Genomic DNA, 26,606 nt, shown 5'->3' with positions numbered 1-26,606 from the left:
AGTAGTAAAATAGCTAGTCGGCACAAGTTGGCCGCCATCTTGGATATAGTCGGGAATGTCCGCTACCGCCGTCGGGAACGCTCAGTAGCGTCACGATTACCGAAGCGCGACCGAAAGCTCTCCGATTATAACCGGAAAGGCTACCGAGCGTTCCCGACGGCGGTAGCGGATATTCCCGACTATATCCAAGATGGCGGCCAACTTGTGCCGACTAGCTATTTTACTACTTTTCTGTTGCGCTGTGGAATATTTAGGCTGATCTAAACATCGGCAACCCGGCCAATTGTGGAGTTATATTGTAGGGAAGCTCGGGACAGCAAAAAACCGGGTCAAAAACGGAGCTTCGTGCAGCCAACGGGAAATGTGCAGTTCTACCAATGGATCTTTCCACGACTCTTGTCTGAGGGTAATGCAATGTAAGCCCGAATCAAGAGTCGCCACGGCTAAAGTGGTACTCAGCACTTGAAATCCAGAGCTGAGACTTTCTCAGCATTGGAATTCCAGTGCTGAAGCGGCTTCAGCTCTGGAATTAGCCGTTCAGCTCTGGAAACCGAGAGCTGAGAAGAGAAAATTTTCCCCTCAAAATGCAGGAAATATGTAGAGGGTCAAAAATGTCAACATAATTTTTTGGCAAGAGGTGTTCAACAATACATGTATTAAGATGATGGCAAAAGAATTTAGGCTGGCTAGAACATAATGGGGCTTTGCACTGCCTGGTATTCAGGAAGAGCCAGGGAGATGGATGTATTCAAAGGACTAAGCCTCAAATTCTTTTCTTTCTTCGTTCCTGAGAAATCTTAAAGAAAATATTACAGAATGGCGGGGGAGTTTGTAGTCCAGTTTGTCCTGCTGGAGGGAGAGGATCAGAACCAGATGCAGCGTGCAGAGGAAGCCATCAGGACCACTGCAAAGCTCCCCTCACAGGTCAGAAATACACACATGCATTTCACACAGACATTTTCAACATTTCAGAAAAAAATTAAGCTACCTGCAATTTTGTAGACTGAAAATATATGGCTAGGGGTTTCAATGGTGTCACCATAATACAGTATTGTTTTTAAACAATACTGTATTATGTACAATACTGTAAAAGTTCTTGAAAGAACCTTTGTGTTAAGGCCTATTTCCCGACCAACTCAAAAAAACTGGTGAGAGAGTGGTGACCCTAGCTACAACCTTTTTTGTGGTGTCAGCTAATATTTTTAACTTTGTAAGAGCTTTTGTATTTAGTACTGTCAATAATTATGAATGATATAGTAATTTTGCATGTATTTTTAAATATTACTGTATTTGCAAAATTTATGACAACATGCATTCTTTATACATGTATATGTGTTTAGGTCAAAGTGTTGATTTTCAGAAAGTGCCAGTATTTAAAATGTTGACATTCTGTCTAATAAAAAAAGTCTAATACTGCAGAACACTGAAAAAAAAAAGTATTTCTACCACTGCAGGTCATCAACGGTCCGGCCGCACTGGAGATTTCCAAGGCACAGAAAAACGCTCTGGTGGTCTGTGATCCGTTCGAGGGTGAGGTGTACCAACATCTGAAGGCATTGAAGTGCAGGTAAGGATAAATCATCTGTTATGGCAGAATGTCACAATATTGTTCTGCAATTTGGAAGTACTTTTTTGCAAATATACGATGAAGTTGCATTTTGGCAAATATTTTACATGTACATGCAATTTGAAAAATTCATGAGCTAGCACATGTACTAGCACATGTACCCTGGTACATATGTATATCATGAAGTCAGTAGTAAGCACAAAAGCTCCAAAACAATATTACTATACAGACACTATTGAACCCCTATCCTGATTTTAAATTTAAGATTTAAAATTATTGCTTTGTGTTCCTGGCTGTACCAGTCATGTCTTCAACAAATGTAATTCAACAATAATAATAAAAGTTTATTGATAATATTATGATATAATTGTCGTACATGTACATGCCCATTGAATACTATTTAGTCCCATGTGTGCTGTGAAAATATGACTGTCATCTAACTTAAATGTGATAATACTGCATACACTCCACAATTGATTTATCAAATCAAAGATGTTTTATCATGATAGTATACTGCAAATGCTTTATCTGTTCCAGGATTGTAGGCCCCCAGTGTGTCCTGTCCTGTATGAAGCTGGGTAAAGCCATCCCCAAGGCTGACTATCCCATCTACAACATTGCCATGAGGAATGTGGTCATCAGCTGTTCTAGTATGGTCAAAAAAGAAAGGGTAGGCCCTAACTGCGTTTTTAATCCTTCCTCTTTGCTATAACCTTTAGGCCTTAGGATAAGAAATGTTCCTCTTCCAGTGCTGAAAAAGTTAGGGTCGGTAGGTAGGTATTTTTATGTAATTTATGTCCCTTGCAGGGGGTCACACAATAAAAGGCTTAGGCCGACTTTAGACTGACGACGGTATACGATCGCACGACAATCGTTGTGGGCGACGGCTGACTTTAGACACATGACCAGAAAGTGTGGCGGACACCCGCAGCGCAGGATGGCACGCCGCGCGCCAATTCAAAATGGCGAGAGAACCCCTTTTTCGGCATGCTGCAGCAGATTGTTTTTATTCTGCTTTTAACTCGTTGTCCTGTTGATGAGACGCCGAGTTTGTGCCCAGCAAAGAAGGGGTATATGGCACATGTACCGAGCGGGGCTATACCCGGGTTTGAACCCGGCGTTCGGTGCTGCCGTCGGCCTGGCTACATTGGCCGGGAAATGTGGATCGGCGGATCGGTTCGTACTAGAGAAGTAGCGATTGGTGGCGGGGGATTGTACTAGACACGTATGACGATATATAGTCTTTGGTTTGACGACATTTAATGATACAGGCGATGTGCTTGGACATGAAATAACGCTTGCAGGCTTATTTGCATAAGGCCAATGACCTCCCACTTCCTTCGCCGGCGACGGTTCACTTTAGACGGTGGAAAATCCTCCTCGGACCCCCCGCTGAAGGATCGCACGATAGAGTCCGAGGTGGTAGTGACGACGATTCGAGGATTACCGTCGTGCGACTATTTTGATAGTGTTTAGACGGTGGTAAAATACCGTCGCCGGCAACATCTTGACGATAAACATTCGTACGACTATTGAACCGTCGTCAGTCTAAAGTGCCCCTAAGGGTCGTCAGTTTTTTCTAGGGTCAGTCGGGAAACAGGAAACATACTAGTAACATTTTTTCCTAAGCCTTTTTATTTTAGATCATTCTGCATGCCATTGACTCATCACCAGTTCCGTTTGACTTTTAAAAAGATTTCACCAGCAAAATCACTTTGCTATAATGTGAGAAACTATGTGGCATAACTCTTGAAGGCATGATTCGATGTTCATTATTTTTGGCAGGCAGGTTACCGGTGGGGAGACCAATGTTAAGTTCAAAAATGGACCTCATTTGCAGTCCCTACATCACTGCAGTGGACCTTTTGTGTTTGTCATTTTATTGTTAACAGGATAACTCGAGTATATGTAAATGGATGTTCTTCATTTTTGTTAGGCACATTACCATTGTGGGGTCGAAAATGGGCCTCATGGAGAGTCTCTACATCACTGCATTGAACTTTTGTGTCTTTTATCTCTGCTTTTATCTAGCTATACGACCTTCAGCCGGGTCACCCATATGCTCCTAATATAGGAACAGTCTCAAGGGCTAATTATACTGTTTATACAATTTCAGGACACAATCCATGAGCTGGTCCAGTTGATGGGAGGCCATGTTGTCAAGGCCTTCACCGGCATGGTAACACATCTGGTCGCCGGGGAGGTCGGCTCAAAAAAGTACCACGTTGCCGTGAAGCTGGGAAAACCCATCATGCTCCCTGAGTGGATAAGGGCCTGCTGGGAACAGGGTAAAACTCGCCACATTGATGCCACAGATGAGGAGTTTCAGGACTACAAGTGAGTTGGTTTTTCTTGTCTAAGGTTTGACTTTGAAATCCTATTTTCAGGCTAGAGTGGTGCAAGCCAAGTGGGCATGATTTCGTGGGAGGGGGGAGGGGCATTCTTAGAATTCAGGTAGTACACTGGGCTATCTGGGTTAAAAGGAGTAAAATTTGGTTACCCGGGGCAACTGGGCAACCAGGTATTTTGCATGCTGTACATGTACATGTACATATACTTGTGATTGAATCTGAGAAATTGTGGATCGTTTTTGTCTGCCCCTACATGCAGTACATGTACATGTATCTTATGACCACAGGAAAGTAATTGGCCATTAGCCTTTGCTCTCCTTAATTTTTGACATAAGGGCAAGTCCCTCTTTATTATGTTTTGTATTAAAATCACTTTCAGCATTGTTTTGTACAAATACTTGCCCAAACCTAAACTTATAAAATATGTGAAACTTCTAACATGCTTGAGGTATTATTATGGTCCTGATACACAGGACCTCCCCTTCACATCATATCCAAGAGGACATCCCTAACTGAAGCAACATACACAAAATGTATAGATACTCATTTTGAGTCAAGTAAGGAAATAGGTGAAAAGTGCCTTTCTTTTAGGCACATCACTGGGGCCTGCCAGGAATATGAACCCAGAACCTTCAAGTTCAACCCTAAACACTTGGTTGTTCTGCCCCTGTACATGTACTATAGATGTCCAGTGTTCCAGGGTTTAGTGGTGTGTGTGACAGGACTGGACAGTGTGATGTTTGACCATGTGTTTGTTGTGTCCATGTAGGTGTCCAGTGTTCCAGGGTATCGTGGTGTGTGTGACAGGACTGGACAGTGTGATGTTTGACCATGTGTTTGTTGTGTCCATGTAGGTGTCCAGTGTTCCAGGGTATCGTGGTGTGTGTGACAGGACTGGACAGTGTGATGTTTGACCATGTGTTTGTTGTGTCCATGTAGGTGTCCAGTGTTCCAGGGTATAGTGGTGTGTGTGACAGGACTGGACAGTGTGATGTTTGACCATGTGTTTGTTGTGTCCATGTAGGTGTCCAGTGTTCCAGGGTATAGTGGTGTGTGTGACAGGACTGGACAGTGCATGATGTTTGACCATGACATTGTGTCCATGTAGGTGTCCAGTGTTCCAGGGTATAGTGGTGTGTGTGACAGGACTGGACAGTGTGGACAGACAGGAGATCAGGACACAGGTGGAGCAGTATGGAGGGAGGTACTCAGGAGAACTCCGCATGAAGGAGTGCACTCACCTGGTCGCTAAGGAACCTAAAGGTAAACAAAACTCATTCATTCAAGGGCTTTTTTTTTGTGCAAAGAAAATTTTTGGTCAGCAAGAATATTATTCTTTGGACAAGAATCCTCATTTCAAGAAAATTCAAGAAACCCACATTGTTCCTATTTTTTTTCTTACAGTTAATGAACCAAGACTTTAAGAATATTGTTCTTATGATAAGGAGTTCGAGTTCTTATACGAACGATCTCTACCTTCAATATTTAACATCTGTCTACAAGAAAAGATTTCTTGAACTAGCTAAAAATTTGTACACCAGAAAAGGTGATTTTTAAACAAGTCTCAACTATCTGTTCTTGTAGCAAGCAAAAATCCTGACCAGAAGAAAAGATTTCTTGAACAACATAAGAAATGTACATTGTACATCATGTAAGAGCTAACCGGTCTTGTGGCAAGAAAATCATTCTGTATATATGAATGATTGACAGGTGCTAAGTATGAGTTTGCGCGGAAGTGGAAGCTGCACTGTGTGACGACCAGGTGGTTCTATGAGAGTCTGGAGGCAGGGGTGTGTCAGGATGAGAACCTGTACAGACTGGACAGGACAAACAACACAGAGGACAACAAGACATCTACACCTTCACAGGTAGGAGGGACTGTTGTGAGTTAATCCATAGTTCTCACTGGTCTGTTTGAGCGTAGGGGCCCTCTATGCTGTGATTTGGACCCCTACACTGTGGTTTAGCCCTCTTCACTGTCTTTCAACCATTGGGGTAGGGGTATTTCTTATCTTATGACCCTTCAATTAAAAAAAAAAACTCAATGCATGGTTTGTATCACAGAAAAAAAATTGTCCTTTGTACAATGCACCTGACCCCTATGCTGTGAAAAAAGTTTGGTGAGAACCTTGGTATAGGGACTACAAATACTTATCCTGTATTCTTGTAGCTTGCCAACTACAATTGCTAATATTTTGCAGTTGTGATTTGGCAAGCCAAGTTTGTAAAATGGTGACAATACAATTTCATTATTAGTTTATTGGTTTGTCGGTTCGTTAAATGATTTATAGATCAAATAACTACCGGTAGCTATAAATGTATGCCCTGTGCTTTACACAATCTTAGCCCACACCAATTTAATTTGTTGGTTCTCAGATCTTTTCAGAAAAAATATGAAGTGACAGGGTGAAAAAAAAAATGAAAATGACAAAAAAGGTCCAGGCATCCTATTTTAGCACCAAAATTAATGCTACAATAGGAGCCATGAAGTCAACACAAAACTGTCAAAGGCTATGTTGATATTTAAACCATAAATTTTGAACTTTGAATCAAACCACTGCATTTATAGATGGAAAAACTGTAACAACTAGGGAGAAAAAGACTTTCCTCAACTGTTGGGGGCAAAATATGAGCATATTTGTGTTGATTCAGAACCAGACTCTTTTTTTTCTGCAAATAAGAAAATTAAGTAAAAAAATAAGAAAAAAATGGAGGTGAAACCGAGAACCAATAAATTAAATTGGTGTGGCCTTATCCTTGAATGTTTCAGGAGAAGAAGGCCCCACGCCTCAGCTGTATAGCAGACATCAGTACCATATCCACAGCCTCCAACAACATGTCCCACGTGAACGACACCAACCTCAATGCCACGCGCCTCTCAACACGAGACCACGACGTCACGTTGCTAGCTGACGATCTTGACACCGTGGACGTCTCTAACATTGACGCGGGAATGTTCCTAGACGGTTGTACGATATTCCTGAGCGGCTTCACCGGAGCAAGACTGGAAAAACTCCGAAAGATCGTGAACGCGGGCGGCGGCATGAGGTTTAACCAGCTGAACGAGAAGGTCTCGCACGTAGTCATGGGCGGTCCTGACGAACAGATCGCACAGACGCTGAGCGCGGAAAACCTCAGGCCACACGTGGTGTCAGCAAAGTGGTTGGTGGAGTGCGTCAAGGCGGGAAAGCAGGTGACTTTTGACATGTGGTTTTCATAATATTTTTTCATTTGAAATCATTAAATTTTTGTTTATTTTTGTCCAAACATGTCTCGGGTACAACTGGGGATCGAACCCGGGTCTCCCCATTTTATAGTCGAATGCTCTACCACTACGCCACCCAACGCCACTTGTTACTAGATTGTATGACTCTTGAAATTATATGGTTGTTTTCATTATCGTGAGCCATTAATGACAAACTTTATTGCACAACAATTGTACAAGGTGCAAAGTATGGTAACTACTGCATAAATCCAGTCTTTGTCAAGAAATGAGCAATTTAACGCTTCTGTCACGGTATGTAGATGACACACGTGACTCAGTGAACAGTGGATCACAGGTTGCCATAAGCCTTTGGTATTAAAAAGTCTATCTACAAATGTAAATCAGGGCATTACAACCATCCCTCAACAAAGATGGGGGGCGCCACAGACTTCCCACAACCTATGATCCACTGCTTACTGAGTCACGTGTGTTATCTGCATAACATGACATCACAGATGCAATGGATTGCTTATTCCTTGACAAAGACTTGAGTTGTACAGTCCAAAATTTTGGTAAGTCCAAGTTCTTGTGTTGGAAATGACAATTTAAACTTGCTTCATAATACATTTTTGAACCTTGAATCAGGTTCCAGAAGAGCCATTCTACTGTCTGGAGCTCCCCCCTCTGGACCCCACCTCCCCTGTTCAACCCAAGAAAACGGAGAAGCCAGAAAAACTCCCGCCTCCTCCCAAGGAGCCTGAAGACGAAGACTCGACTCAGATGGAAGAAGAAGAACCTGCGGAAGACGACATCATGAGTCAGTATCTGGCAGGTGCAGAGGAGGAAGAAGACAACACGACCATTGAAGCACCAGAGGAGAGACAAGAACCAACAGAAGAGGTTTGAAAATTGGCTATAGTATGATTTTAGGAAGCTGCATTTTAGCCAGTAATTGATTACAATTACTTTTAATGATGACATGTACGTCAAGTCTCAACATCATTGTTGTTTAGTGCACTAGTGTAAATAACTTAAGGACCACCTGCCCAATCGGCCAATGTGACTGTTTTTTGCTCAAAAAAGTAGAAAAAAACTGTTTTAGCATTTGGCAGACAATCAATGGTCTGAATTATACATTGATGTAGGTATTTTACACAGCACATTAATAATTTGCAAAGGAAGCAACTTTAAAATCCCCAAAAACAGGTTTCAAGTACAAAATGTTACATAAGACGTACAGTATGCATCATTAAGATATGTGAATCGTTACATTATACATGTACTTGTAATCTAAACGGAGACCTTAAACTTTCTTATTTGCTTAGAGGTAAGTTGTGGCGTAGCTTGGTAGTCCCTTATAATGTAGATAGTTTTTCCTCTCAATCCTGTCTATAATGACCACCTGTGCACATATACCGCATTCTATAATTAATTTGGACTGTACATATACAGTACATGTACTGTGATATCTCTCTGACAATCAATCATCCACAGGCATACTAAGTTTTTTTTTAATCCCTACCTAGGAGGAGGAAGATGAGGTAGTTTTCATGAAGCTGGAGGAGAAGAGGCCTGAGGATGAGGAGGAGGAGGATGATAATGATGTTACTGTGGCGATGGATGGAGACTGTGAGACAGAGATGGAGGAGGAGGGAGGGGGAGGGGTGTTCCAGGGAAAACTCTTCTCCTTCTACTCCTTCACAGAACAGCAGACAGCCACCCTAGCCGAACTGGTGGGAGAAAATGGAGGTGAGCTTTTGTTTCCTTACCAAAGGAATACATTGTTTTTGCTCTGTTTCGTCCTCTTCTCAAAACAGATAAGGTCAATGACCTGAACCAGAGGTCTGTCACCATGGTAACTGGTGTTGGGTTACATCATGTTGTAATTTATAGCAGACTCCTGGCACCATTATATATAATATTATTTATGAATGTGGTTGAGTAAGTTTACAGTGCAGACCATGCAAAGGTAAACATTATACCTTTTTTCCAGTTTATACTATAAAGTAACAAACAAACAAACAAAGTAGAAAAAAAGGTATAATGTCTACCTTAAAATAACTATAACTTATAGTTAAAATACATTTTTAGTATCATGAGGAAAGAGGTCAAGGTCAGTCAACATACACTGTATGTTGTTTTAAAGTCTTATAAAGAAATGTATGTTGTTACAAAACGTTATGATATGCCACAAGGCAGTTTTCCATTTATGAAAAATAAACTAACATCTTTATAATAGTACAGAATTATTTTGAAGAGTCTGCAGACAAGGTAAACAACAGTAGAAAAACACACAAAGAAAAAAAAAGAATTGTTACAAATACATGATGTATTTACAGATTTGTGTTACTGTTAATCAAGTAATAATTTTAAGATTCGTTTTGCATTTTCTTGGTCAAACCTAAATAATATATACGTATGTTCTATCAACTTGAAAAAACATAACAGAAACTTATTTAGAAGGACATGAACTTTTTTCAGCAATGAAAGACAAACGAGTCTGAAAACTAAGTTTGTCCTCTTAATAAGGAGTGTCAATGATGATGAGTAAAGTTTCTTTCTCATTGTGTGGTCGTGTGAGGTCGTGTGGCGCAATCGGTAGCGCGTTCGGCTCACACCCCAGAGGTCGTGGGTTCGAACCCCGCCTTGTCATCGACCTTGTGCCCTTGGGAAAGGCACTTTACACGACTTTTCTCTCACTTCACTCAGGTGTAAATGAGTACCTAGCTTCGGTTAGGGACGTCCCTCGGATAGGACGTTAAATGGAGGTCCCGGGTTTGGGAGAGCCACACCCCACGCATGTTAAAGAACCTACCACACTTACTCGAAAAGAGTAAGGGACCTTCCTGGTGTGAGCGGTTCAAACCTTACTGTCTGGCCTCGGGGTTGACATCTTTGAAGAGGTGATAAACACCTGTTATGTCAATCCTTCCACAAATGTGGTAAATCGTCATAAAAAATATAAAAATATTTCTTTCTGTGTAGGATCTGTAGTGAAGTCGGGCTCCAGAGCCGTGCCTAACTACGCAGTAGTTCCTGTACTGGGGTTTCCTGAGGGCATCTCAGCGGAGGAGATAGTGACAGACTGCTGGCTCAACGTGTGTCTGGAACAGGAGACCCTGCTCAGTCCTGAACATAACCCCTTATTCACACCCCTCACATTCAAACCTGACTGTATGCCTCTGGTCGGCTGTGTGCTCTCTCTCAGGTAAACATCATGTTTGTTGTTGTTGTTGTGTGTTTTAAATAAGATTACTAAGAGACCTCTTCTAGGCACAGAACTGAGTTTGTATTAGAGATTGAGTGTAGTGAATTTTGATACATTATTTTGCCATTATGAATTATGTATTCCCGTAGCTTTACATAAAAAGATGGAAAAGGAATATTGGGGAATAAAAAGAGTGGGAGTGATTTTAGGCAGACTATATTGTTCCTTTGAGAGTTAAGACACATTTCTGAGGCGGGTGTTCCTGTCCTTGGTGCTGAATGATGCTCCAACAAGACTGGTGCTTAAACAGCATTTCGTCTTTCAAAGGGCACATTATGATCTTTATAATCAACTTACTCCTTACATACATTTTGTATTTTTACATGAAGTCTTTCCATCAAAATTCAATGCTTGTCAGGGCTCAAAATATTGGGTGCATGTGCACCTTAGTGCACCCAAAATTGGAGCTGTGTACCCATTTTGTTTTGCATCCAAATATTTTGTAGGTATTATTCTACATATTAATATTATTGTATAATAGTATACAGGATATTCTTGGCATCTAAGTGTCAGAGTATTATTTTTATTGGAGGGATTGCTGTACATCTATGCATATGAAAAAAGAAAAAAAAAACTACACTCCAACTTACTTAGAACTTCATTTCTTCCAGTCAATATGCAGGAGTTGAAAGAGAATTTCTGTCTGGGCTTGCAGAGGAGCTGGGAGCCTGGTGAGTTTTTTAATCTTTCTACAACAATATTGTTACAATTGCAAACATACATGTGCATGTACATGTACATTGGAATGACACAGGTGTGCCTTCTTTGCATTGCGTAAAGTTTGTTAGTCTAAGAATGGCTGTCCCAATGTATACAAGAATTGTCCATGAAAATGTTAGTGGAAGATGACATCCATAATTTTCAACCCAAACTTTCTTTGGAAACTCATGCCCAAACTTTAATTGCAACGGAACACATAGGTACAACTAAAAAGGTAACATTTGTAAAGCGAGCACATAATGTTTACCTTCATATAGTCTATTCTAATTCATTCTTACCAAACACATCACACATTTGTGTACTTGTACATTTTGGTGACTCAAGTCCAACTCTGCCCCACTACTTGCTACATAATGTAATCCAACACCACAAGGTGTTTACTACAATGTTACTATGGTGACAGCCATCTGGTCCAGGTCATTCACCTTATTTGTTTGGAGAAGAAGAAAAAACAGCAAAAATTATTTATTTTCCTTCTGCGGAGGTGAACATGACAGCAGTTTTAAAAGGATAAAAATGTCTTATGTTACTGTAACAAGCAGTAAGAAATTTGAAAGATGAGAACACAAAATGACCTGATATCTGTTGCTGTTTCCTGTAGCTGTCAGGAGTTCTTTGTGAAGAAGGCCCAGCCCAGTAAGAACCTGCAAGCCAGCACTCACCTGCTCTGTAAAACACCTGAGGGCTCCAAGTACCAGGTACATGTAAGCACTTATTAATGATATACACTGTAGCAGTATATGCAGGTAAATGTACAGGGCTCGAAATGCTGAACATGACCTGCACCAGACAAATTTTACCTGCACCACCCATATAAAAATTTAGGAAGTAAGTAACAAAACATACTAAAAACTGTTCAAAAACCATTGCCATTCTTTCATACTTTGAAGGTGGTAAAAGTCAATGCAGAGAAGGAAAATCCATTATATATTATTGTCCATGACTTTTCGTACACTGCATATGAACCCAGTACATGGAGCAAAGGATTTTATTGAGATTACAAGTTTAAAGTGTTAGTTCTTTTAGTATACACTAAAAATTCACAATGTCATTATTGTTGCTCCCCCCCAGGCAGCGAAAAAGTGGAAGCTCCCTGCAGTGACGTCTGACTGGATATTTGAGTGTGGCAGAACTGGGAAGAAGGTGTCAGAGGAAAGATTCCTGGTCAGTAACATACAGCAACCTCAGGAGCCTGCACAGGACAAACCAGATAGTAAGTCACTTTGCAGCAGCTTTTTTTTAAATATTTCATTCCATACCATATGGTATATGTATGGATGAAATGTACTGTTTTTCATGGTGTTTCTTGTCCTTCCTGGCTGCTTCCTGTCATTTTGTCATTGGATTCAACTCAGTCAAATGACCTGACAGGAAATGGAGAATTTTGAAATGGGGAGGGAGATGGAGTGAAATATGCTGTATTTGTATTTTTTCTAGTTTCATATCTTTTGATATAGCCCATTGATTTAGCACTGACTTCAGTTTATTGATGAAAGAGATGGAAAGGAACAGAAGAAGATATCAGAGCAAGGAAAGCAGGGATCGAATTACCAATGTCTTGTACCACCAAGTCTTCCAAAGACAAAGATACATGTAATATACAAGGATGGAAAAAAATGCTTGGCTGATTGTCCCTTCTTGCAATCTTGGAAAATCCTGATTAGATTTCCTTTCACTCGTCCTATTTCTCATCCTATTTTACATTCTAGAAATAACCAAGGCTGAACACCATGAATCCAGACCCAAAGAAACAAAATTAGATGTGACGCCATCCGAAACCCCCGGACCGAGTAAAGAAAGCCCAGGAAACAAGGAGAACAGACAAGAAGACCGCAGAACCTCTACTGTGCCCAAACAGCAACCCCCTGTGCCTTCTACTTCAGTACAGAACAAAAGCCCTCCTGCAGAAAAACAAGTAAAATCTCCATTGGAAAAGGACGATAGGACTTGCAATACAAAGACTACTGCTCAGAAGTCATCTGAGACCCAAATCTCTAAAGAACAGGATAGTAGAAAAGATACCAGTGCACCACAAGTGATACCGAAGAACAAGGCACCAGTCTTGAGCAAGGAGCCGTTTGTAGCCAAGAACAAGACGCCCGTACTTAGCAAAGAGCTTCCTTCGGTTAAGAAAAACAAGAGACTGACCGAGCTTCAGCAGTCACAGGTGAAGATAGACACCCCAAGCAAGTTCTTGAGTAAAGGAGTGGTGTTCAAGCCTTCCTTTGACATGCAGGATGCCTTTGATGCCCTGCAGTCTCCGGCTGTGGTGGGGAACCAGGGGCAGAGGAAGAGGGCCAGGAGGTCCAGTGTGGTAGGTGCAGTTTTGTCATGACCTGCTAGGTGGTGTGCATGTACTGCTGCCTCTGTGGCTGAGACTGTGCTGTGTTAGTATGCTTTGTAAATGATGCCCATTGTTGGAATGTGATATTAAGACTGTTGTATTTGAATAAAAACTTAAGAATTTTGCCCTTTACATGTGCACACAATAAAGTCTCTACTGTGAATAGTACAGATTTTATTTATAAATAGTCCAATTTTGTTTATAAATATTCCAAAATTTTGTTTATAAAGTCTCCACTAAGTTAAGAATATTTATCCAGTAGATATGGCAGATATTCATTGGTAGGATATACATTTTGTAGGTGTATTTTTAGGTATCTCGTGTATTTCTAGTAAATTCTACATCAATTTTAGGCCAGACCAATTTGATTTGTTGGTTCTCGGATTTACTTCATTTTTTTCTGATTTGCAAAAAAAAAAAAAGATTCTGGTTCTGGATCAACTCAAATATGCTCATTAAAAGTTCTTAATTCATTGTTTAAATATTAACCCAGCCTTTTGTGTTAACTTCATGGTTCCTGTCGTAGCATTTGGGGCTATAATAGGATGCCTAGACATTTTTGTTTCATTACCTTCGCCAAGAAGGTTATGTTTTCAGGGGCGTTCGTGTATGTGTGTGTGTGTGTGTCTGTCAACACGATAACTTAAGAAGGCCTTGATGGATTGTCTTGATACTTGGTAGGTGGGTAGGTCTTGATGAGACCTCAAAATGATTAGATTTTGGACCCCCTAGCGGCTTGTTATGGTACTGCAGCTGAACTTCCGGTTTTGATATCTCATGATGTAGACATGCTATGGTGATGAAATTTAGATGGTAGGTAGCTCTTGTGCTGGGGAAGAAGTGACGTGAGTTTAGGCCCCCTAGCGGCTTGCTCTGGAACTGCAGGGATAAATTCTTGAAAATATTCAAAAGGGGATAACTCAAGAACCGGTTCACGGATCGTCGTGATTTTTGGTATGTAGGTAGCTTACGTGATGCTTGATATAATTATGTGACAATTATGCAAATATTGATGTAATTTGCATAATTTATGGAGAAATTCTATAAATCAGCTGCATTCAATAATAGGACAATTAAAGCTTGTAACATTGGTAATTGACGAAACACAGGAAGATATTGATTATGTTAATGATGACTTAATTTGCATAATTAATGAGAAAATTTTATAATTATGTAATGATAACTGCCTGGAATTTCATACTTGTGGTATTTGAAAGTTAAATTGAGGTGAACATCATTAAACATAATTTATTCAAATCAGGACCTCATTTGCATAATTTATTAGGAAATGCTAGAATGCATTGTTAATATAAGAATTGTTAATATAAGACTGTTTTTTGGTTGAGATTATTATAAAATGATATAATTCATGAAAATTAGGTTCCTATTTCTTAAATCAGGGGGGAATAATCTAATCTATAATTTGTCAGTCATAAAGATTAACATCATTTGGCGAAGGTATGAGATCGGGGAACTCTAGTATTTTTTCTGAAAGAATCCGAGAATCGACAAATTAAATTGGTGTGGCCTTAGGTAATTTCATGGGCCGTGTAGTGGCGTGTACCTAATACAAAACTTAATAGATGATGTAATAAATATGAGTAAAATTAACTATTTCACAATGTCTCCAGCCTCTAGATGCCCTTCTCCAGCAGAACCTGGAGAAAGCTCTGTCTAACTTCAGTAAGGAAGGACAGCAGTCTGGCCTGGGGCCGGGGATTCCACAAGGAGAGCAGGAAGAGGAGGAACAAGAAGAGGAGGAAGAGGTTTTTACTAAGGAGGTAACATATGCATATGATTATGAACAGTCTTAGGGGTTCCGTAAATAATTTCATCAGGTTGGAAGATACATAGGGTATAGAATTTTCTTCTTACACAACCAGTAAAGGTTCTCACCTGCTTACATTTCGATGTCTATCAGACACCTTCCTCAGAGCTTCTGACTGGAGTTCTGCAACTCGCCGCTACAAATGTATTTAAGGCCAAAGTAGGTGGCGCTTTTGCAGCAAGAATGCAATCCCAAACGTGGCTGAGCTTGTATCCCCCCTTGTCCCGGTTCATCACTGGGATTGACTTCCTTATCCAGAAGCGCCACCTACTTTGGCAATAAATAGCAGCGAGTTGCAGAACTCCAGTCAGAAGCTCTGAGGAAGGTGTCTGACAGACATCGAAACGTAAGCAGGTGAGAACCTTTACTGGTTGTGTAAGAAGAAAATTTTATACCCTAAATCTTAGGGGTTCGAATGAAAGCTCATCTGTTTTGGTAGAATCTATAGTTATAGTGTTTGCTCAAACTTTGCTCCAACACAAGAAAGGAACTCACCATAAATTTTCGGGCAATCTCACCAACTTTTGTCAAAAGTATGATCCACTCGCTGACTCTGGGAACGTATACATTGCAGTTCTTTTTATGAATGAATGAAGATCTTTATTGTACATGTAACGTTACATAACTAACTGGGATAACCAATGGGTTAAGTACATGTCACAGAGGAATAGCTTGAAGTTGTAAGCTAGCACTTGCACCATAGTCTTTTAAGTACATTGAACTTCTGCAAACATATCCATTTTTCTCAGACTTGGAGGAAACTTTTGCTACCGCGAACATAAAGTGATTCACAGTACATAGTGCTGCGTACCGGTTCACTGAACTTGGATCTGGACTTGTAATATAAGAATGTTTAGGTTCAAGTCCAAAAAAAAAAACTAAAAGTCAAGAACCAAGTCCGGACTTATTACCATAAAAGACCATTTCACATACCCCTTTTCTTTCCAAATCACCTAAAACCTTCCATAGATTGCAAACTCTTTGCTGCAAAATGAAGAAAACATTGCCATTGGGCATCGTCAAGTACCGGCCTCCATGTTATGTGGCCAAAGTTTCACCCAGACAACATTGCAAGGTTGCCATCATGCAATTTACGTATATGCCATGGTTTTAGGTATTAAAGTCCAGAACTGAACCTAAACCTCTGGACTTGAATCCGGACCTGAACCTAACTGTGGGTTTAGGTATGCAGCACTAACAGTACCTGATCCCCCATCTGTCCCCAGCCCTCCCCTCCCCGCCCGTTGGCAGGAGTAGTGATCTATGTGAGTAAGAAGCTGAGTAAGCAGCAGAGTGACTATAACGACCTGGCCTGCTCACTGGGCGCTGACTACAGGTGGACGTACGACGAGAGCGTCACGCACTTCATCTTCCAGGTGGGCTGATTCTGGTCTTGTTTTTTGGGAGAGAAAATGTGATAAAGTTATCCCAAAGACATTTAAAACAACTCACTCACTACATGGTGTATTTCTCATACTGTTTCATGTGCCTTTGACATACAAAAGGCTCAAAATACAAAATGTACCACCTGCAAATGCAGCAGGTTAGTGCAGGTAAAATTGGAGCTGTGCAGGTATTTCTGATGTCTACCTGCACCTAACCTGCACTGGCCCATGTACTGGGTATATGCAGGTTAGTTAGTGCAGGTAAAATTGGAGCTGTGCAGGTATTTCTGATGTCTACCTGCACCTAACCTGCACTGGTCCATGTACTGGGTATATGCAGGTTAGTGTAGGAAAAATTGGAGCTGTGCAGGTATTTCTGATGTCTACCTGCACCTAACCTGCACTGGCCCATGTACTGGGTATATGCAGGTTAGTGCAGGTAAAATTGGAGCTGTGCAGGTATTTCTCATGTCTACCTGTACCTAAAATGCACTGGTACTGGGTATTTTTACATTTAAGGTTCCATACATTTAGGTGTATGCATATGTGGATTTTTATTTGCTGCATTCAGACTGTTAATACATCATGTGTATCCGTGAAGTATAAAAAAGAAATAATGGCAATGGTTTTTAAAAACTTTTTTCTTTCTCAATTCAAGTTTCAACAGAAATACTCAGAGAGCACAAGGCAGCAAATTCAACTGATGCCATGCTCCACACATTCCAAAACATATAAAACAATCACTGGTAATAGTAAAATACAAATTAAAGTTATATCTCATAAAACTTTTATCGAATAATTATTCTGTCTGTGTCCCACAGGGTCGTGCCAATGACACCACCAAGGAGTTCCGGACAGCGCGGTCTCAGGGGAAGACCATCGTGTCTCCTCATTGGCTGCAGGTGTGTGAGGAGCAGGAGGCCAGGGTGGACGAGACACTGTTCCCTCACACATACAACCCCAAACTCAGTCTGGTGAGGGTTTTGGTTTGTTTATTGGTTTGTTTGTATCAACAACAGCAAAACTGGCAGCTGTGATGTACATTTCAAGGCTGAATTTCACAACATATGTTTACAACATAAATCATCCATAGTAAGGTCATTAATAGTCATTAAGGTCATTAAGTTGCAATCATGTCTGAATCAACAGATTAAACACTTAAGCTCAGTGAATTGAAATATTTACAAAAATTATTATACCTTGACGAAGTTGTATAGGTCATTACGTTGTTTAATTGTTTAATGACATCTCTTTCAATCTTTTCTCCTTCATGTATCTTAACACACCAATTTTTAATATATCTTTCCATACCCTTTTAAGAGGATTGTTGTCTGTGAAAAATGAAGGATTGAGAAGAACTTTTGTCCGTCATGAGTGGCAAAATTCTGTCAAATGATGGAAAGACAGACGCTGGCTGGAAAACGGGGGCCCAGTATACATAACTTCATTGTACAATCACAAAATGAGGGTATTCATGAGTTAGCAAGGTCTGTGTCATACAAAATTATAACTATTTTAAGTGTATAGCAAAGTTCTTTATTCACAACCAATGTTTAACAAAAGCTGAGGTTTCGATGACTCTCTATCATATTCATCTGGTGGGAGTTAACAAAGAAAATGTTGTGTACTGATTGCATTGCAGCTTTTTGTGTTTTGCAGAACAAGAATAAAATGCTTTGAAGTGTAACACACCAGTCTTGTTCAGTAAATACAAGCTGTCTAAGACTAGACTGTAAGATTTGAACCACTCACACCATGATGGACCCCTACTCTTTCCATTAAGTGTAGAAGCACCTTTGTTCTTTCTTCATAGAGAGTTTTCTGAAAATTTCTATGTTCCCTCCTCCAGTCCCAAGCGGTTGTGTCGAAGACCCCTGCCAGATCCACCCGTAGTTCCTCCCGTAGGAAAGACTCTGAACAGCAGGAGAACCAGGACAGTACTGAGGGGGAGGAGGACAGGGAACAGGACAGGACACACATGGAACAGGTCAGAGGGACATTTCTTAAGTCCCTGTCATACATTCACAAACTTTCCACAAATTTGTTCCGGAACACCAGCCGAACATGTCGGCTGGTGTTCGGGAACACTCTGACCAGATTTAGGCCATGTCTACCTTTCGTACATGAATCAAAACAGATTGGTGTTGAATTTGAGCCAAATTTGATTAACGCGCTCAGAACACTGCTGACTTACTCCAAGACGGTTGGCAGGTTTTTTGCTGACTTAAGGTCAAAAACCAGCCAACTACAAGTCATGTATGACTTGACTTATGAATGTTTTAAATTTTAAAACTGGCGTTCGGGAGGCCAAATTCGTGAATTTGTGACAGGGGCTCTAGCTTGAAAATTCAAAAAAAAAATTCTGCAACAGGTTTGATTCTTTGAACTGTAATTTTCAACACAAAAAGAATGGATCCACCCAAATTTTTTACTGTTCAACTCGTCTTTGTCAAGTCCATGTTTTTTGCACCAAGTGAATCCCTGCAGCAAGGGCTACATGTATGTCTAGCAAGACAATATAGACATTACACATGCACAGAGACAACAGCAACAAATTGTCAAGAACTGGATATTGACAAGTTCTAAGCTCAAATTTTTTGTATTGAAACCTGTTGCAGACAATCTTTATTAGATAGTTCTAGAAATACATGATTGTACATGGTCACATGTATAAGGGCTTGAAGGAAAATTTTTAAAAACTGATGACTATGTCTCTTCAAAGGTTTTATTATAAGCATGAAATTCAAAACTTGTTTAAACTTTGTGTAGATATTGATTTTTACTTGTAACATTTTAGGGTGGGACCCTGGAGATGAGAGAAGACTTCCAGCGTCAGTTTGAGGAGATCATGTCTGCAACGCGGGTCACACGCAGCAGCCGCAGGAGAACCAAACGTCTCAACGACTCCACGGGAACGCCGTCTGCGTCTGATGACAGCGCCAAACGCTTCTCCACACGCAGTAGGACACGGGCGCCTTCACAGACTTCCAAGGCCGACAGCAAGGATCAAGAACAGGTTGGTTGAAACATAACAACTAGCTATTCTCCCTGCTGCTTAACTGCATTTTACAAGAGAAATGAACACGATTTAACAGGAAATGCACAGGTTTCGCACTTGTTTCAATCGAGAAATGCACAGCTTGTGATCACTTTTGACAAGAAAACTTTAAACAACTCCTGCAATCAAATGTGCAAAGATTGAGTGTAACAAGTCGTTCGGTGTGATATAGCTAGCTGCCACCGCGCCGCGTGCCTGCAAATCTTGTGTTACTCCGAAGGGCAGTTATACCAGCAGATACAGATTAATAGGGATTTGTACATGTACATGTGCATGTGTAGAAGTTATCCGAGATCTTTACTATACTTCAAGCAAAATGTAAAATTTGTTTACCTTATTGATATTATCTCGGCCCATATTGGAAAGGTTACTTTCTCAGGGCTCAAAATATTGGGTGCATATGCACCTTATAAAATTGGAGCTGTGCAGGTTACATTTGTATGTCTACCTGCACCTACATTGTAACCTGCACTGGTCCATGTACGAGGGTTTTATATACAAATGTTGGTGTATGTGGATTTTTATTTGCTGCATTGACTGTTACTATCTCCGAATAATGGCTACAGTTGGTAAACAGTTTTTATGATCCATACTTCCTAAATTCTGATCAGTGCAGGTAAAACTTGTCTCAGGTGCAGGTAATTTTCAATATTCCCTACACCGGTGCAGGTATGCAGAAAAAAATGATTATGAGCCCTGTTTCTGTTTGTGTCATTTTCACCAGGCTAAGAACTCAGCAAAGTGTCCAGAGAACTTCACCGAAGCCTCTCAGAGCATCCAGATCACCTGGGACGATCCAACGGGCAGACAGGAGAGGGAACGAATCGCAGAGCAGCTCAGATACAGAGCCAGTCCCACACAGGAGATGGAGGAACTCGCACAGGATGGACAAGACTTCCTCACCAGAATGTCAGGAGAATCAACCAATCAGGAACAAGGACCAGGTCAGATGAGACTCCCATCAGCCAATAACAGGGCCTCATCCACCTCACCCAATCAGGGAGCAGATAGGAGTTTTGGGGAGGATGAGCCCACGCCCACCCCGGAGGGTCCCTCCATTGCGTTCCCCTTCGTAAACCCAGCTGTGCCACACCCGACAACCATAGCTAGGGCGGAGGGTGAGGAGGAGGAGGAAGTACAGAAGCAAGTTTATATCTTCCAAATGTCAGGGATGACTCCTCAGGTAAGGGTCTTGATATTTACTTAGTTACTATATCTGAATTGATCAAGCCCTTAGAAATGTTTTTATTACCTTTGCTAAGAAGGTTATGTTTTCTTTTGAAGCATTTGTATGTGATGTGTGTATTTGTATGTTTATATGTATCTGTGTATGTGGTTTAGCATGATAACTCTTGAAAGGAACTATGAATGGATTGCCTTGAATTTTGGTATGTGGTTAGGTCTTCAGCTGTTGAAGAAATTATTACCTCCATGAAAAATGGAGGTATTGTTTTTGGCGTGTCTGCCTGTATGTCTGTCTGTCTGTGTGTCTGTGTGTGTGTGTGTGTGTCTGTCTGTCTGTCTGTGTTTCCGCAACTTTGTGGTCAGCATAACTTCAGAACGCTTTTATGGATTGCGATGATATTTGGTATGCTGGTAAGTCTTGGGAAGACAAAGGTCAAGGTCAAATATGGGCCTCCTGGCGGATGACCTTGGTACTGCAGCAGAACTTCCGGTTTTTGTATCTTTTGTCCTGAACAAGCTATGGTCTTGACTTTTTGGTGACAGATAGCTTTTCCTGTCAGGAATAAGTGGTGTGAGTTTGGTCCCCCTAGCAGCTTGTTCTGGAACTGCAGGGCACTTTCTGGTGAAATGTTTAAAAGCCAATAAGTCCAGATAGGAACAACGTATTTTCATCATTTTTGGTGTGTAGGTAGCTGAGAGAGAGTTGTACATAATTAGATGCAAATTATGCAAATGAGGACTTAATTTGCATAATTAATGAGGAAATGCTATAATTACAGTGTTTTATGTAATAGTACTTTTATACATGTAATCTACTTAATCTGTGGCAGGCGGAACATCAACAGATACCAATTATGCAAATGATGACTTAATTTGCATAATTAATGTGAAAATTCTGTGACTCCTTATTGGCAAATGATGGGACTTTTATACCTTGTGACATGTGTAAGTTACTTAAAGGTTAACACCACTATGCATATATTATGTTAATGTGGAGGTCACTTGCATAATTAACGAGGGCATGTTGAAATGTATGACAAAGCAAGCCCATATTTCATGGAGGTATGAGATCTCTGAACTCTTGTTAGGTTTTGAACCCCCTAGCTGCTTCTTATGATGCTGCAGTGGACTTCCAAAAATCTGGTGATCACAGAGTTACAAATTTTGGATGGTAAATAGCTCTTGTGTAGGGTGAGAAGAGACAAAAGTTTTGCCCCCCAAGCAGTGTGTTCTGGAACTGCAATGGCATTTTTAAAAGCATTTTTATACAGATATAATTCCCTATGTGCATTCCATATTCAAAGGCTATGTGTATGACCTTACCTGACCTGTAACCTTCAACCTCTGACCTCCAGGAGAAGATGGACTACAGTGGTCTGATAGAGGAGCTGGGAGGTGAGGTCATCGACAAGCAAACCTTTGACCCCCGCTGTACCCACATCGTTGTCGGGAACCCCAACAGGAACGAGAAGTACCTGTCTGCCCTGGCCATGGGGAGGTGGATCCTACACAGGTCTTACATGGAGGCATGCAGGGAGGCCAAGGCATTTGTAGAGGTAAGGGGCATTTCAAGGATGTTGAAAATCTTTGAATAATATCATCAGGTTGGTGAATAATCAAATAGCAACCATTAAGTCTTGTTTAAGTTTAACAAGGGCCAACATTTTGATGACTGTCTGTCATGCAGCATCATCATCTGGGCAAGTATGACTGGTTTGCTTTGCACTGAAGCATTGTTAACAGTAACACCTACACTGTAGCTTCACCAGTCATAATTGCCTTGATGAAAATGGCAGACAGTCATCAAACCATCAAACAAGTGGTTCTGAATACAACACTTTGCTATTCATTGTAGAAAGTCTTGTTCCAGTGTCCATTGTACATGTACTTCAAGCAAAGGCCCGAGGTACAGATTGTACATGTGTCTCCTACAATACCATAGGTTCAATATGAATACATTATTCAATGTAGTACATTGAACTTTATACAGTACTAGTACATGTATGAACCTGTGTACACATTGGACCTCCTTCTACAATCAGTGAATCTCAATCTACCTGTAAGCCAATACTGGATGAAGACACTGTTGTAGCCTTTACACCATTTACTCCTTAAGTTTCCCTTGTTAGGTGTTACCTTATGTGATCATGTTCGTCAGTCATTAACCCTTGTCCTGCTGTGCGCAACATATGTCGCGCGGCACATACAGTACCGTCTATATAGCACCCTGTATAGGTACGGTTTGGGGGTATTTCTCGTGCAACACTTTACACCGCAGCAAAACGCGCAATGAATGCGGAAGTAACTATGCCACTGCGGGGCAAAAAAATTTAGGGGTCTATGATCTAATTAAAACATGAAATAATTGAAAAATATTGTGCCAGGAATGCCAGCAGGACAAGGGTTAAGTATGACTTAGAGTGTACAAGTGGCTGGAAAGAGTAGAAATTGGCCAAATAGATAACATGCCAGGAGAGTTGGTCTGCTAAAGGAGTACAGTTTGCCACACCCTGGCATGTTATCTGTCTATTTGGCCAATTTCTACTCTCTCCAGGCACTTCTGAAGCCTGGTAGAGGCTAGCTGTAAGCCTTTTCTTGACTCCCATTCCAACCTGACAAGAGCGTGTTATGTCTGTAAACAGGAGGATCCCCATGAGTGGGGCACTGCTACAGACGTCAGCGGCCTGCCTGAGAACGTGGCACGGCTGGCCCTCGCCGCGCGGCGCTGGAGACAGAACCTCGCCGACCTGCGCGTACAGAACAACGACCCCGACATCAATGCCTTCCAGAACTGGGCCGTCCTCCTCCACGTGGACCAATCACGCGCCTCGGGGTTCAAACGGCTCCTGGAGTCCGGCGGGGCGAGGGTGCTGAGCACGCGGCCTCCGCACGCGAACGTCCACGAAGTGACGCACGCCTTCATCGAAATCAAAGGCAAGGGGGTGGACCCGTCGCTGGACATACAAGCCCTGGTGCAGGCTGGGGTCTGGTGCCTTAAATCAGAGTACATCGCAGATTACCTCATGCAAGATCCGATTCCAAAGCCACAGAACTTTGTCATCAGTGAAGCCCTCCCTTACATGACTGGGGCAGAGACCCCTAGGAAGAGGAAGGCCAGCTCTACGAGTGGACTCGATGGAAAACGAAGCAAAAGACTGTAATTCCAAGATTTGCTGTATTAAAGTAGAGTGTTGGTGATGTATATAGTAGAGCGGATTCATTCCTCAAGCTAATCGACATCTCGCACACGCAGGATGACATCTGAAGCCGAATAGTTCCTTAGAACTTTTATGGTGTAAAAGGCTGATCAGCTGAATAAAAGTTCTAAACAAGAACTACTAGTATGTGGCTCCAGATGTCTTACTGAGGGATGACTGCCTGTGCGAGATGTCGATTAGGTTGAGGAATGAGTCTTTACTATATAGAGTATTGGTGTTGCACGTGATCCATTTGGGGCCAAAAACTTATAGCAAAAAGAATACAAAAAGAATGCAAAAGGCTCAGTAACAAAATGAAAGATGGCCACGAAGAGAGTACATATTATGTGAGAGAAATATTTTGGTTGGGGTTTTTTTGGCCAGAAGGTTGACAGTTTTCTACCTGGTTATTGTGGCCAGTGTTGCATTTTGCCTCATGTACAGTGTTACCTTCTACCTGATGTTATAGCTGCCATTACATCAATAGAAAGTACTATTTTACTATGGTGACCAACACAGTTCAAAGAGATTTACAATGTATGTAAAGACGATGATCATTTTATGCAATTTGTTTGATTGGACCAAACATGTTGTAACTGTGTGTTTGCTATATTGTAGTTTTAATAATAATCTCATAGTAATAATAAGAAAATATTGAAGTGATGGACAAGGAAGGATCTTTTTTAACATCCATTTTCGGTCAACTATTTCTTGAAATTGTTCCCAAAATGTGTGTAAATTATTGCACTATTTTCTGTACGCTGTCATCTGCAAATTACATGATTGTATAGTTATCTTTTAGTCATCTCTTCTTGTACTTGATCACTCTTTATCCATCGCCAAGGAATTCATACATAGTTATCTGTCTGTTGAAATTTAACAAGCTCTTTCTACATTTTGTAACATTTATAGAATTTTAACATGGATTACAAATAAAGGCTCAAATTCAATATTTGCTTTTGTGTTTTTTATTGCATTCATGTCAACTAGCTATTTCAGTGTACTGGATGTAAGTTTAGTGTCAGTATACATTTTTTTAAATCAGGTTTTGCATGCAAGGGATGAAAATGTGGCTTTCATACATTGTGTATCATATGCCAAGTTTTTTATCCGCCCTCCGCTTTGTTGAGGAGAGCGCTAGTGGGGCATATGATAAGAAGGTCACAATTTTCCCCCACAACCTCTGCTTGGAGAGTACTACTGTGGGCTATTTTCCTGCTACTGTGTGTCACAGTGTGATGCTGCAGCTGTAAATCATTTCGGGTTGGCCTTGTACCAAAATCCATACGTGTTTATAGCCTGGGTCTTGTATAAAAGTATATGTATGAAGCTTACTCATCCAGGAATGTGATATATACGAATGTTGTTAAAGTTAATCTGCACAACTCGATTTATTACACGTATACACATTAATAACGTATTTTTCTACTATTCTAATTACTAACGTTCTTTCTATACATGTATACAACGCATCAAAGTACGACGTACTAGTATTAGATAAGGAAAATACACAACCAAAAAGAGCAGCCATTGGATCATATTGCCCCTCTTCACCGCATTTGGCCGAATTCCACTTTTTTGCTCACCTAGTAGGAAAGACGTTTGGAGACTATAAGTCGGGCTAATCCCCAAGAAGATTTGCCAGTAGCTGCAGCAAAGACAGGATATCTTATTGGCAACTGAAGACAATATTCATTTGCCAGGCAATTAGAGTTACCATTTGCTACCCGAAGTTGGGCTAGCGTATTAAAGAAAATGATACCAGTACTAAAACGAAAACCCGATGAAAATGCCTAAAAACACGTCATAAAAAGCCGAAGTCTCAACCTCTGCTTGGAGAGTACCATTTTGAATCATTAGGCCACAGCAAGTCAATTTTATAGATGACATCCTCCGCAGACTCGAAATCTAATGCGAGCAGGCGAAAAAAAACAAGGCGGGCCGAAAAAGAAAGGTCCCTACAATGTAAAATTTTGACTCAATCATTGTATAAATGGTTTTGATTCAGTAGGAACATCACATATACACAGCCAGCATCACATATCACTGCATCAAAGAAAGAAACAAAACATTAAATCAGAGCCTTTCTTGTCTCCTCTCTTCACCGTTATCTGTCATCCACCTTCCGGCATGGCAACAGACATCTTTGCCCATTTTCGGCATGTTGACCACTGTCAGAAGGCAACAAAATTTCTTGTTTTATTTTTTTTCTAAATACAGGCGACAATTAATGCGTGCGCTCATGTCATCCATAAAAATTTCTTGCTGTGGCCTCACTCCGATAAATTGTTTGGCCAAATTCCAATATTTTGTTCAGCAAAGGAAGAGGTTTGCTTCATGTTAGAGACCTCCTGATGCGTAGGGACACATTGTGGGAACCCCGCCGGAAAAACTTCTCAGATGGGAAGAAAAAGGTCGTTTCAATAAGGCCACAGCAAGTAATTTTTATGGATGACATCAGCGCGCGTATTAATTTTCGCCTGATTTTAGGGAAAAAA

The 26,606-nt window shown here is 40.9% G+C and overlaps 1 protein-coding gene across 1 annotated transcript; it reads left to right on the top strand.

The window, feature by feature from the left end:
- Positions 1 to 790: 790 nt before the first annotated feature.
- On the top strand, positions 791 to 24,123 carry LOC109468269 (DNA topoisomerase 2-binding protein 1-like). The gene is made up of 22 exons (XM_019766525.1): positions 791 to 924; positions 1,455 to 1,567; positions 2,105 to 2,237; positions 3,684 to 3,904; positions 5,027 to 5,181; positions 5,629 to 5,786; positions 6,689 to 7,111; positions 7,769 to 8,023; positions 8,650 to 8,872; positions 10,109 to 10,331; positions 11,003 to 11,062; positions 11,713 to 11,809; positions 12,183 to 12,324; positions 12,821 to 13,425; positions 15,087 to 15,236; positions 16,510 to 16,659; positions 17,490 to 17,642; positions 18,518 to 18,655; positions 19,466 to 19,684; positions 20,451 to 20,909; positions 22,267 to 22,467; positions 23,554 to 24,123. Exons 1-22 carry the CDS (start codon positions 817 to 819, stop codon positions 24,070 to 24,072), a joined length of 4,905 nt encoding a protein of 1,634 aa, XP_019622084.1. The 5' UTR covers positions 791 to 816; the 3' UTR covers positions 24,073 to 24,123.
- Positions 24,124 to 26,606: the final 2,483 nt, after the last annotated feature.

The sequence above is a fragment of the Branchiostoma belcheri genome, unplaced genomic scaffold (assembly GCF_001625305.1).
Source record: "Branchiostoma belcheri isolate BF01 breed outbred unplaced genomic scaffold, Haploidv18h27 scaffold198, whole genome shotgun sequence".
NCBI classification, from domain to species: domain Eukaryota; kingdom Metazoa; phylum Chordata; class Leptocardii; order Amphioxiformes; family Branchiostomatidae; genus Branchiostoma; species Branchiostoma belcheri.
The sequence above is the reverse complement of the archived record's forward strand: the minus strand, read 5'-3'. Positions and strand labels throughout refer to the sequence as shown.